Source organism: Vicia villosa, unplaced genomic scaffold (assembly GCF_029867415.1).
Source record: "Vicia villosa cultivar HV-30 ecotype Madison, WI unplaced genomic scaffold, Vvil1.0 ctg.001084F_1_1, whole genome shotgun sequence".
Classification (NCBI taxonomy): Eukaryota; Viridiplantae; Streptophyta; class Magnoliopsida; order Fabales; family Fabaceae; genus Vicia; species Vicia villosa.
Genome location: NW_026705476.1, coordinates 505,290 through 518,368, shown reverse-complemented (window position 1 = coordinate 518,368; position 13,079 = coordinate 505,290). Strand labels below are relative to the sequence as shown.

Sequence of the window (13,079 nt, the reverse complement as noted above, 5' to 3'; positions counted from 1 at the left end):
ATTTCTTAAACTTTAACGTTGATTTCTTTATTTTGACAAATAGAATCTCGAGAATGGCGAGAAGATAACATTTGAAAATAGTGGCTTCTCATGTGAAGTAATTACCATATTGCATGCAGTTCTATCAAGGATCTCCAAGATAAGCCATGTTATAGCATGCTAAAGACACTTATGGAAAGCCTTTTTTTCTTTCATGTATAATCAGTGATAAAGTATGTGTCAAACTAAGTAAGAACCATGCTAAAACCAGAAAGCAATTAACCTTTTTAATCAAATTTGGCAGGAGAACATCTCAGCAGTGACCTTTCACTTACTTTCCTCTCAAAAACTTCACAATACTCACTTAAATTTGTGTTTTCATTTCTCCAAATACAAGGGAATATAATTCACCAGGAAAGTGTGGAACTTTATAAGAAGGTAAACCTCATTCAACAAGAAAACAAACAACTATACAAGAAGATAAATCGTTGTTTAGTTAATTAATCAGCATGGCGTTTCCAAAAACACAAGAGAATCACCTCATATAAGTGTTGTGAGTCGCTCAGAAAATAGTAGTTGGTTCAAATTCTGAAAGGCGAGAGATAAGGAAACAACTCCGCCATCCATGTAGAGTAACACCACCCTTGTTAAAACCTAAAGAAGTAGCAGTGTAAAACAAAACTATAAGAAGCATTAAACAAAGCAAGTATAAAAAAATACAAGGTATCTGATTTTCAATTCCTTTGATTTACAAAACTGGGGAGTAGTTTTAAAAACATAAGCACAAAACTTAGATGTTAGAATCTAGATTGCTAAAACTTCAAAGTAATCAATAATATAGAAAAATAAGATTTAAAAATTAAAATGTGTTATGTATTCAAATCATCTTCAAAAACTTACCATAGAGGAATATGAGCATGAAAGATTATGCGGTAAACCTAGATACGAGAATCATATGAAAACCTAAAAATTCTCAAATGAAAATAAATAAAGCACAACAAATTAGTAGAAGAAGAATCATATATGAGAAGTATAAACAAAATTTGAGTTTGATAAACCCAACCATGGCGGAGGACTCGTGAGAATGAGATTCTTCAGTCTCTCATAGCTCAATCTCATGCTTCCTTTTCCCTTTACAGAAAATCCCTAATTAGAGATAATTTGGGGATTTCAGAAAATAATTTCAAGTGAGATTTGAGAGGGAGAGATATAATCACTTACCGCCGAACAAAGGATGTATGAGGGAAAAGGCATTTTAGAGGTTGTGTTTACCAACTCCCATGGTGTTAGACTTGTGGCGGTGTAATGGTTTCTGTGCGTTATCGTGATGAAGGTCATGGGTTTGCAACAGAATTTTAACGAGTGACAGTGGAGTTGAAATACTAATCCAATATTTGGACATTGAGGGTGACGAAGCGTAACAAATTTTGAGGGTGAGGGTGAAGGTGGGGGAAGTTCAATGAGGGTGAGGAAGTGAGAGCAGTGTTTTAAAAACTGGACCAGACATCAAACCGGTGAGGGTACTGGGTCACTGGTTTATTGGTCGAACCAGTGGGTCACTGGTCGAACCGCATGACTAAATCGGATTAAACCGGATCACTCGGTTGAATAGACCGGTCGTTATAACAAAATTATATAGGTATAAAATCTATCGAACCAGATGATTCAGTCCCTACAAAATATAACTAGTACTTAAATTTTTTTTAAAACATCATATTATAAAAAAATTCACAAGTTCATAATTTAAATTCAAATTTACACATGGGTATCACAAAAAATCAAATAATACATAATTATAAAATATAAACAAAAATTTAATCGCAACATAATTTTATTGAATAATTTATAACAAAATAATTCCTAAATTTAATTTTAATAAAAGAAAAATTATTTCAATGTTGGGATCTCCTTTTTCAATATGAAAATTAGAGGTAACAAAATCAACCGCATCTACAACCATTTTTTTTATTTTTTTATTTTATTTATTTAATTTTTTTATTTTTAATTAAAATAGTCAAAATGACATTGTTTTAATTTTTTAAATTAAAAAAAAAAATAAAAAATTGAAAAATGCATTTAAACCACCGGTTCACAAAAACCGCCGATTTTCCCGGTTTTAGCGGTTCACACCGGTTTTGACCAGTTCACACCGGTTCAATGACATTCCCGATCCAGCTATTGAATCAGACCGGTTACCTGTCCGGTTCCCGGTTCGACCGGTCCGACCGGCCGGTCCGGTCCGGTTTTTAAAACTATGAGTGAGAGAGTTGAACTATAGGGAAAAATAAAATAAAAACACGTTTGAGTCTTTTTTTTTAAATTTTTTTAAAGGAAAAAAATATTTAGAATTTTTTTATCACACTTAATTAATAATGTGGTCAGTGTGGATAGAACCCACGACCTTTAGTTCAGGTGATTTATTTTAAAGATCAGTATAATAGCGCTTTTGGACAAGCGCTATTACACGAGACTCATTTATTAGCGTTCCAGGTATAAGGCTTCCGTGTTTTTGTAATTATAACATATTGATATTGCTTTATAATATCACTCAGCAAAAAGCGCTATTATAGGTCTATTTTTGAAAATTTTAATATCACTTTATAAAAAAGCGCTATTAAATTAGTGCTATTAAATTAGCGCTATTTAATATCACTTTATAAAAAATGACGACTTCACTGGGGATTCAGTTTTAAGTGTGTTAAACATATTTTTATTTATCTGTGTTTATTATTATCTGTATATATTATTGTGTGCTTTGTCTGCTTTGTTTGTTCTTTTTATTTTGGTGCCTGGTGGTTCCTCTGTGTGAGATAAGTCCTATACCTAGACTTGAGTATACATTAAGATAGGCGGTGGTATAGTCATTTTGGCTTATGTGGATTTATTCCTTTGTGAGCTGGCTTGAGATCCACCACTCGGTAGAAAATGGCTTGGTTAAAGGTGATAGTATTGAACGGGTCAATCGTGAAACCATTGTTACTTTTAGTCGGGTCTGTAAAGTTGTGGACCTTAGAACCCCATAACCCATCTTACCCTTTTAGGATGTTGTGCGGAGACTAGTTGAACGTAGGCCTAAATGGTTGTCACGCTATACTACACTCGGGTGAGTTTCTCTTCAGAATATTATTGGTTGGTGAGTAAATTACTTAAGCCGGTAATATTCTAAAGACGGAATGTAGACCTCGGGTACTTTTAGAACCCGTTCTATAGGTACAAAAACACCTTAGTAAACACCTTGTGGTTGGGTAGACTCATGGTTCCATGCTCGTGACGTCGAACCATTGAACCTTATTTGTGTGATCTTGTGTGACTTGTGTGCTCTTGATTGTGGTTGTTGCATTATGCATTCATGCATCCATAAAAATAGATTCTTTTATTTGGTTTTTAAGGAACTTATAGGTCTTTCTTTGTAAACATCATAAATTTGGTCAAACTCAATGGATCTTGGATGTGGATGGGGTGAAAAATCTAATCCACCAAAATGGATGATTGATTTTTATGATAACTTGAATGATGCTTTGATCCAATGCTTGAGTGTTTACTTTTTAATATCTTAAATTCCTTGAAACTCTAAAATAAAAAATAACAAATCATTTGCATTGCATATCATGCATCATTCCGCATTTTGGTCTTGCTTTCAAGAGTATTACAGAGGTCTTATTTAGTGTTCTTCGTACATATCAAGCTCTCTCACCGGTATAATTCCCGAGCCAATCACAAGAAGAGAATGGAAGGTCTTGACCAAGAGACCAGAGAGCTACGTGAAGAGTTTGTTACTTTGAGGTCAGGAGTGGAGCGTCTCACCGCTCTAGTTGAGACATTGATGGCTGCTCAGAACCAGAATCAGAATCAGGTTCCTCTTCCTTTCAATGCTCAAGCTCAAGGTCAGTCGCAAGGTCAGACTACTGTGATTTTCGAGATGGATACCACGACCATTCCTGTGAATCTGACTGCTTCTACTCAATAACGTATGCCCAATGGATATCTCTGGGGTATGCCCGAAGGTTATTTGTTTGCTCCTGAAGAGACTCGTCCTTTGACTCCTATCATGGTCACTACACCTCCTATTATTCATAGTGGTCTTTTTGTCCAAGAGCCTGTTTATAATGCTGCATCAAGTGATGGTTTGGGTATTCACAACCTAATGGATGGATTTCATCATCAGTTTGAAGAATTGCAGAAAGAGATGAAAGCCCTTCGTGGGAAAGAGTTTTTTGGAAAGAATGTGCATGACCTTTGTCTTGTTCCCAACATGAAAGTACTTGCTAAGTTCAAGTTGCCAAAATTTTAGAAGTATAAAGAAAATTCTTATCCTCGGGCACATCTTATGATGTATGTAAGAAAGATGTCCACTCACACTGAAGATCAGTGTCTGTTGATTGTCGCTGCCGGGAAAAATGAATCAGAGTCACCACTAATATATTTATCCCATCGAAGGAATGGAATATCAGAAACCTGGCAAAGAATAAGAACAAGGTCTTTCAACCAAAGAACTAGGTACGGGAGTCGGTTACGCAAGGGGAAGATATTAGCACCCCATCACGTCCGTCGTACTCGACGGTATCCACCTATGTTTGTTTCTATCTAAAGGGGGTGTCTAAATTCTAAGCCTAATGTGAATGCATTCAAAAGAAAAACGGAGAACAGAAAGAATTATTTACAATTGTGCTTGCTTAGGCCCCGCAACCTAATGCCTACTTATCCTTTTCAGGAATCAGAGCGCCGTAGTTCGGCTCAAATATTTTTGTTTGTTTTTATGTTTTTTAATTGGACGACGTTAACGTTCACGCTCTTGCATAAGGGGACGACCTATAATGCGATGGATCAGAAATAAATCAATCTTCTTGTCATGCTGCTAACATAACGCAAATATACTACTCTTAATTACAAAAACGCCAATAATATAATATTCAATGACTAATTATAATACAATTATTAGTCAATTTGTTTATTTATTTTAGTACAAAGGGTAGTATTCCATGACTAATTATGTAACAATTAATAGTCAATTAGTTTATTTATTTTAGTACAACATATAATATTCCATGACTAATTATAATTGAGTAAGAAAAAGGACTAATTATAATCCAATTACAAGTCAATTAGTTTATTTATTTTAGTACAACGTGTAATATTCCACGATTAATTACAATTGAGTAAAAAATAGGACTAATTATAATACAATTGCTAGTGAATTAGTTATTTGGTTTTTAGTGTAATATTCAATGACTAATTATAATTGAGTAAAAAAAGGACATATTATTATACAATTGCTAGTTAATTAGTAAATTTATCTTAGTTGAAAGTCAATGGTATGACTAATTATAATACATTAATTAGTCCATTAGTTAATTGGGGGTACAAGTAGCTGTGTTTTTTATTGTGATTCATAAAAATATTGATGGGATGCTTCATTCCTTTGTATTTCTATAGTTGACATTTTTTCCTAGTAGTAGTATAGTGATTGAAATTTCAGCCCTTAAAAGTGAATTAATGGAATGTTTATGATTTAGTCTTGCATCTCTAGAAGCACTACTACAAAAAATGTTTTTAACGTCAAAGGCAAAATTAATATAATCTCAATTACACATGCGAGGTAATGAATTACAACATGAAAAGTTTTCACTTATCACCTCAGTGATTTAAAAATTGAGGAAACAGTGGCACTAGTCATTGATTTGATTCCTCACAACTGTATTTTTGGATTTTCAAAATTGCGCTAGTTTTTATCTCGGTTTTTAACAATAATTGAGGGGTAAAGACCTGTTTACAAAATCTTAATTTATCAATTTTTTTTATGTTATGATTCGCAAAGAACTGATATTTTTGACAAATTTTAAAGCTTCCTCGTCATCATCAACAACAACAACACCTATAACAACAAAAACAAAATCAATAGAATTCTTAAACATTAAATCTCAGGACAAAAACAACAACAAGAGAACAACAACAACAACAAAATCTATGGAATCTTTAAATGTTAAATCTCAACAACAACAACAACGAATAAAAAAATCAATATAATACTTAAACATTAAATCTCAACAAAAGAAGTAGCAACGACGACAATAACAAAAACAACAACAACAAAATTCTTGAAATCTTAAAACATTAAATCTCAACAACATCAGCAGCAACAACGTCAAATAAACAAAATCAATACAATCATTAAATACTAAATTTCTAAAAATAAAATAAATATTTTACATGATATAACTACAAATAACATTAAAAAAATTTAACAAGGAACTATTAGATAAAAAGTTATATTAAGAAACTAACCTTAAAATATTTCCTGCTCTTGCTTTCATTATCATTGTTGTGGCACTCACTATTTTATTGGCTAGTAAGAGTTTCACACGGATCGCTAACGTTTCATATGAAATTATGAGTGGGCAATGCCTTGACCATTGTTACTTTATAAATGGACGAAAATAATTTGTTACTTAATATTTTCATCAAATTGGTTATAAATAAAAAAAATTATAAACTAAAATACGCTAATTTACCCCTCGAATTTTTGAAAATACGAGGTAATAAGTAACACTACTAGAAATACTCGAATTTCCTGCGGATTTACCTGCGGATTTTAGCTAAATTTCCGCAGGAAATACCTTTCCTGCGGATTTTCCTGCGGTTTTATGTCCCCAGCTAAAACCTTCGTGGGTAATATTTTCAGCAGCAAATTCCGCAGGTAATTCCGCAGGTAAATCCGCAGGAAACTTTCAGCAGGTAAATCCGCAGGAAACTTCCGCAGGTAAATCCGCAGGAAACAGGAATCTGCAGGTAAATCCGCAGGTAATTTCTATCTCAAATTAAAAAAAAATTATAAACTTTTGAAAAATTATAAACTAAAATCCGCAGATAGATGTAATGTATTCAAGGCAGGATAAGTTTATTGAAGCTCCTCAATTGTATGACTAGGATTAAGTGTTCAAACATGCTCTGGCTTTAGACACTAAACTATACAAATTACCTACTTGGCTTAAGTATTAGTTAATCTTCTTAAGTACCTTAGGCATTTAATCATGACATTTACAACGTAACCTCAAATAGAATTAACATTAAAAAGTTTAAAGTATTACACGTGGAAGAAAGCCAAAGTTTCAAAGAGAAGTTAATAGCTGACTAATGAAATCTAGGGATATATATTATTGAAAGCATAATACAGAAAGCACTCCAGTAGAAGGTAGGCAGCAGATTAAAAATGCACACGAAAGCCCCCGGTCAAAGATAGGCAGCATATTAAAATAAATACATGTTCTGTCTTTATCTGAAAGAGCTACATCAATCTAATAAATAGAAAGAATATTTCCTCTGTTGTTTTATGGATCAAATTTAGAAAAGAGGAATAAATAATTATTTTTATTTAAGATCCCAGTCAATTAGCATAGAATCATTGATTGCAACAAACAGTAACGGTCTAACCAGTTCATACATACCATGAGAGCCTGATTTTCAGGGTTTATATTGTCCAAAAACACTCCTGTGCAACTTCTGCTGCTCAACTTGAGGATTTTTGGCTAATACTTTCCGCATGTCAGGAACAATGTTCTGCAGAAACCATTTGTCATTGGGAAAAATATCATAGAACGTTCAATATCGGTGAGGTGAATTCAATATAAACAACAAAATGATTTCTTACATTGATCTTATTTACATCCAAATGACTAATGGCTAGGTGAGTTTTGATTCTCCAATGTGTTTTTTGACTGAGGTTTCGCACAACATTCACTGTAAATTTGTGGTTTGGAATGTGCACAGCTTCACGACCTTCGCCTCGTATAATTGTTGGGGACCAGGACCACCAGCCAACATGCTGCATAGCAGGAAAACATCTATGCCTAACTCAGAGATCTCATAATCACTACACCATATTGTATAATTTATTTCTGTTATATTACTATAGAAACAAAACATGATACATGTAATATGTTTATATATAATTCCCACATTCAACAGTTAAAAAGTGCAATTTAACACACCTCAACAGTGCCAGAAACCTCATATCCTTCAATCTTTGTTTGAATCCATTCATTTATTACAAAAGGCCGAGTTGCGTGAATCATCGTACTTGAGAAAATAATAATCAGATTTACCTTTGCATCTTCTAAATACTCTAGCACAACAGCAATTGTTTCATTAAGTTGTAGTATCAGCTTTGTTAATGTGCCATCATCGAGAAGGGTCCCTATAGAGCATTAGTGATGAAGAAATAAATTATATCCAATTCAGAAGAACAAACCCGCAGTTTCCAACAGTGCCAACTAGCATCAGATGTGAGATGAGAATCACATTTCGAGCAATCAAGACGGCTATAAAAGAGATTACTACATAGTTGACGCTGATAGGAAAAGGTATAACCAAAACTTGCATAAAATTAACCATCACACTAGATAATAGGAAAAAAAGGAAAAAGAGATTGGGTATCATCCCCTCAGGTCCCTGCCTAACTTCACTTGCTATTTGGCACAAAATGTGAGAGAAACGCATGGATTGAAACTGTTGAGTATCTAGAATATATTTCATAACATCTTATCACGTCACATCAATATAGAAGAGTATTTCTCATAGTATCTTTTATCTTTGTTTCCTAATATGGAAACCATAGACTCAGCTAAAATGAGAGCCTGAAGCCTTTCAGCAGTAGCTGCATATGGAAAATTAAGCAATTAATCTAGTTGAAAACAAGACAAGAACTTACTGAAAGAGACCCCAGCAATACTTAGTATGCATGACTAGTTTTTTTTATAGTTACTTTATTCATTATGGAACTTGGGATCACTTTCAGTCTTTCACTATAGTAGTGGTGATATTTTTGCACACCTTTTTTGTCTAAAAATAACAATAGTATGCTCCCTAACTGCAACAAACTAAAAATAGAATCATAATTTTCTCAAAACCAATCAAAAACTATGTGTGAAATTGAATTTAAAAACTTCCTCTCTTGCTCCCTTGCTTTCTATAATGTGAACCCCACTGCTCGCTCTCACATCACCTTTTGGTTTGTAATTATAAATTTGCAAACCTTTCTTTATATTAAATCCTCAATATATCACCTCTGTTGAAAATAAAACTGAATAAAGTAATTCATTCATCACCCAATCAGTAAGGTAGAAGAATAAATATACATACACAGTATTTATAACCTAACATGTGGACCTAATAGGCCAAACTAACCTAAAATGGTCTATGTATATTACCATACCCCTCTCAAGTGGGAGCATCGTGATTATATGCACCCATCTTGTTCCAAATGAGCCAAATTCAAAGACCCATATGGGAAAGTAAGAATACCATCTAGTTATATATCTAGAGTTAACACAATCAAAAAGATTTTTTTTCCTAATAATGTGGCAATCCCCTTCAGTGTTTTTAGTTAAAGAGTGGGTTAGATGCAACATGGTACAACTTAATTATCAGAGAAGCATGTGCAATGGAAATGTGCTAACAAAGACAAGTGGCAACACGTGTGCAGTGGAGCATGGCGGCATCCCTTGGTGAGAATATTTTAACATGCATATGCTTTAGACCTGAATCACAAAAGAAGTTTCTCAAATACAGAAAACAGGAACCAATCTCTTTTACAGAAGCAACGAAAGAGACAGTGGCAACGAAACATGAACAAATGCTATGCATAAAATCATGATGCGAAAAAGATCGGTATAAAGTGAGGTCTCTTATACCTTCTCTAGGTCTGATATTTCAAACCGCGGCAACCCCAATCCATCCAAGGCTTTCAGAAAGGTTTTAACGTTTTCGGATTGTGATGGCAGCGAATGATCGGACTCACTAACCTACAACATAAGAATCTACATGAACTCTGAAATCAAATTCGCCAAATCTATTGTTGAAGTTAACCGAAAGCTAAAAAAAGTATTACCATAGTCACGGAATCGGGTCGTAGTTTGTTAAGTATCTGGCACAAAACTGTACCATTGCTTAAACACGCTCTTAACTCACCATCCGTGACATTCGTCGAGAAGTCCAACGAAGGAAGAAAACTATTTAACCATTGAACCAAAACCAATCGATGTTTAGCTGAAAACATTCAAACAAAAAGTCAAAATGAATAACATGCAAACTACAAATAGGGTTTAAGTCGAACCAACGATCTCCATACCTTCGACCTCGCCGTGAGCGGATAATCCTAAATGACCATTTCTTTCAATTCCATTGAAAAAGTCATCAGGACTATCCAAACTCTGGTCCTGTTGTGCTTCCTTCAGAAATGCCATTCAAACTTTAATAAATATCAAAAGCAGTGGGAAAGGCGAAGAATCAAAGTAGAAGCTGACTTACCTGATGATGAAGAATTATGTTGAATGAATTGATTCAATTTTTGAGTTATATCATGACTGTTGTGGATAGGAGGAGCAGAGTCAAAAAAGGCTTTGACCTGTATTTCAAGGGTTTGCTCCACATCTTCTGATCTGTTTGCAGCATCCATCAAATCAGGGAATTAATCTGGTTGAGGCATTTTCACAAACACATTATGAGTGCGAAAACAAATACAAGGGTTGTGTATCAAAGAAGTAGCGAGAGAGGGAAAAGAGTGAAGACTGAAAATGAAAAATGAGCTAAATGGAGCAGAAAATGTCATTGTTCTTCGTCTAGAGTCGCGGCGGCCGGAGGCATTGAAAGGGTGGCCGGAAGTGACTTTGTCAAAAACAAAAATCTAACTGGTTCAAGTTGAAGCTAACGTGTTGATGAGCATGAAAACAAGCTTCTTTCTTCGATTAGAGGTGCGGTGGCCGAAGGAAGAGAAAGAAGCTGGTTCGGTGGCGCTATGGTTTTCAGGGAGAAGGAAGAGAGTAAAGTGTGTTCACATTTCTGCATAATGGAAAAAGGGAAAAGAAAGTGCTAAACGCAAAAATGAACCAAGTTAAATTTAACCCCAAATTATCAATTCTTTAATTAATTTCAAAACACCCAAATATACTAAAAGAGAAATTATAAATCTCAAATATTTTAGTTATTTATTTAAAGAGGTTAAAGGTAGTGCACTGACAGTGTAAAAAAGTTTTACACTGTCATCCAATAGAAACAAATCGTTTTGCCATGTCATATAAGTTTTTTTAAAATTACAGTCTGACTTGATCTGATTCATGGTCGTGATTGGTTGACAGTGTAAAACTTTTTTACACTGTCAGTGCATCACCCATTTTCTCATTTATTTATTGACTCTTTATTTATAAAAATTAATTTTAAAAGGAAGAACTAAATTCAAATAGAATAATCAGAGAGAAAGTATTCTCTTAAATTATTTTTATTATATTTATTATTTTATTATTTTAATTAAAACTAATAAATTTATTATTTTATAATAATAAAATAGATTTAAATAATTTTATCTTAATTTATTTCTTATTAATTGAAAAATTAATTTTGACATTCTATAACATAAATATATATATATATATATATATATATATATATATATATATATATATATTTTATACTTTTAATTTTATTAAAAAAATAACATTAAAATTAAAAACTAATTAGAAAATACTATAAAAGTAATGAATAAAATTAAAAATAAATAATAAAAACTTCAATTATTTTAAGAAAATAGTTAAATTTGCAGCAAAATCCGCAGGAAACTTTCCTGCGGAATTACCTGCGGATTTTGTATAATAGTTTGGTTTTAATAAAATAGTTATCCGCAGAAAAAGTCGCAGGAAACTTTCCTGCAGATTTACCTGCGGAATTTGCATTATAGTTTCGTTTTCTGTTAGAAATATACAAACCGCAGCAAAATCCGCAGGTATTCCTGCGGAATTTTCTGCCAATTTTATATCCGTAGGAAACTTTATTTCATTTAAGAAAGTCCCAGGAAAATCCGCAGGTATACCTGCGGAATGTTTTCCGCAGGAAATTCCGCAGGTAATACGTGTATTTCTAGTAGTGTAATCAAAAAAAATTTAAAAAAATTATATTTTATGGTGATATTGGTCATGGGTTTGATCCCCAACGACTACTTTTTTTGAATTTTTAAAACTACACTACTTTTTACCTCAGTTTTTAACTAAAAATCTGGGGTAAAGTCATGTTAAACAAATATTAAACTTTGGTAGGCGTTCAAATAATTTAGTTTGGAAGGTCGAGTGGTTTTATTTTATTGTGTGCTTAATGATATCCCCATCTTCTATCCATCATTTTCAGAAGACGCATGCGAAGGTTTGAATAAAGATTAAAAAAAAAGGATTTAAAGAAGGTTTTTATGGGGAGGAATGATGAGATGCTAAGACTTCCCGGGTCAAGTGGGAGACCATGTGCACTCTTAAGATCAAAGAGAATTAGAGATTAGGAATCTCCGACTAAATAGCTCGTCCATCTTGGGTAAAAGGAGATGTAGATTGATTAAAGTTGTTTATGTGATTTGTTATGATATTTTTGTTGTTTATAAGGTGCTTTAGTTGTTTCTTCTTTTTAAGGTGGAGGATCTCGGGCTTCTGGTCTATTCTTACATGGCAAAAACGTGTGTCTCTCACTACAACGAGGAAGGGCTTTAAAAGCGCTTTTTATAGCCTTTAAAAGCGCTTAAAAGCGCTGTGAAAGGTGGCGCTGGCGTAGCTAACAAAAGCGCTTCTGAAAGCGCTCTGGTAGGCCCCCCCTATAAGAGCGCTTTTCTGGAAAAAGCGCTCTTGTAGGCCCCCCTTTAAGAGCGCTTTTCTGGAAAAAGCGCTCTGGTAGGGCCCCCTTTAAGTGCGCTTTTTCCAGAAAAGCGCTGTGATAGGCCCCCCTATGAGAGTAAAAAATAAAAAAAAAAACGCAACATACTAAAGCGCTTTTGGAAAAGCGCTCTTATAGGGTGGGCTTTAAGAGCGCTTTTTCTGGAAAAAGCGCTCTGATAGCCCCCCTATAAGAGCGCTTTTCCAAAAGCGCTTTAGTATGTTGCTTTTTTTTAAATTTTTTTTGCTTTTTTATTAATCTTTGGCAGCGCTTTTACAAAGAAGCGCTTTAGTAGGTGGGCCTTTAAGAGCGCTTTTCAAAAGCGCTTTCGTTGCTAAATGAGGTATTTTAATGTGCAGCCTGTAATTTAATCCTCCCAGTCGACCTGTAATATTTTCGACCTGTAATATGTTTTCAACTTG

General features: G+C 33.8%; 1 protein-coding gene and 1 long non-coding RNA gene across 4 annotated transcripts; both read right to left on the bottom strand.

Moving 5' to 3' along the window:
* Window positions 1-241: 241 nt before the first annotated feature.
* LOC131633198 (uncharacterized) lies at window positions 242-1,453 on the bottom strand. Its single transcript, XR_009293254.1, has 3 exons — window positions 1,201-1,453; window positions 880-1,110; window positions 242-633 (listed from the first exon to the last, which is right to left on the bottom strand). It is a non-coding gene; the product is annotated as an uncharacterized LOC131633198 (long non-coding RNA).
* A 5,415-nt stretch (window positions 1,454-6,868) lies between these two features.
* Window positions 6,869-10,823, bottom strand: LOC131633185 (kinesin-like protein KIN-14K). 3 transcript variants are annotated; one of them, XR_009293253.1, is made up of 5 exons: window positions 10,282-10,823; window positions 10,103-10,202; window positions 9,666-10,020; window positions 7,625-9,512; window positions 6,869-7,533 (listed from the first exon to the last, which is right to left on the bottom strand). XR_009293253.1 is itself a non-coding variant. In XM_058903899.1 (5 exons), exons 1-4 carry the CDS (start codon window positions 10,215-10,217, stop codon window positions 9,507-9,509), a joined length of 390 nt encoding a protein of 129 aa, XP_058759882.1. In that variant the 5' UTR covers window positions 10,218-10,823; the 3' UTR covers window positions 6,869-7,533; window positions 7,625-9,506. The 3 variants fall into 3 exon arrangements, 1 of the variants encoding a protein (XP_058759882.1); XR_009293252.1 differs by having other exon boundaries at window positions 7,625-9,776; window positions 9,863-10,020; XM_058903899.1 differs by having other exon boundaries at window positions 9,666-9,776; window positions 9,863-10,020; window positions 10,103-10,823.
* Between the last annotated feature and the right edge of the window lie 2,256 nt (window positions 10,824-13,079).

Coding starts and splice junctions, on each gene's coding strand:
- LOC131633185 (XM_058903899.1), bottom strand. CDS start 10,217: ATGGCATTTCTGAAGGAAGCACAACAGGACCAGAGTTTGGATAGTCCT. Junction 10,021..10,102: donor CGCTCACGGCGAGGTCGAAG/GTATGGAGATCG, acceptor GAATGTTTTCAG/CTAAACATCGATTGGTTTTG. Junction 9,777..9,862: donor GACCCGATTCCGTGACTATG/GTAATACTTTTT, acceptor CTTATGTTGTAG/GTTAGTGAGTCCGATCATTC.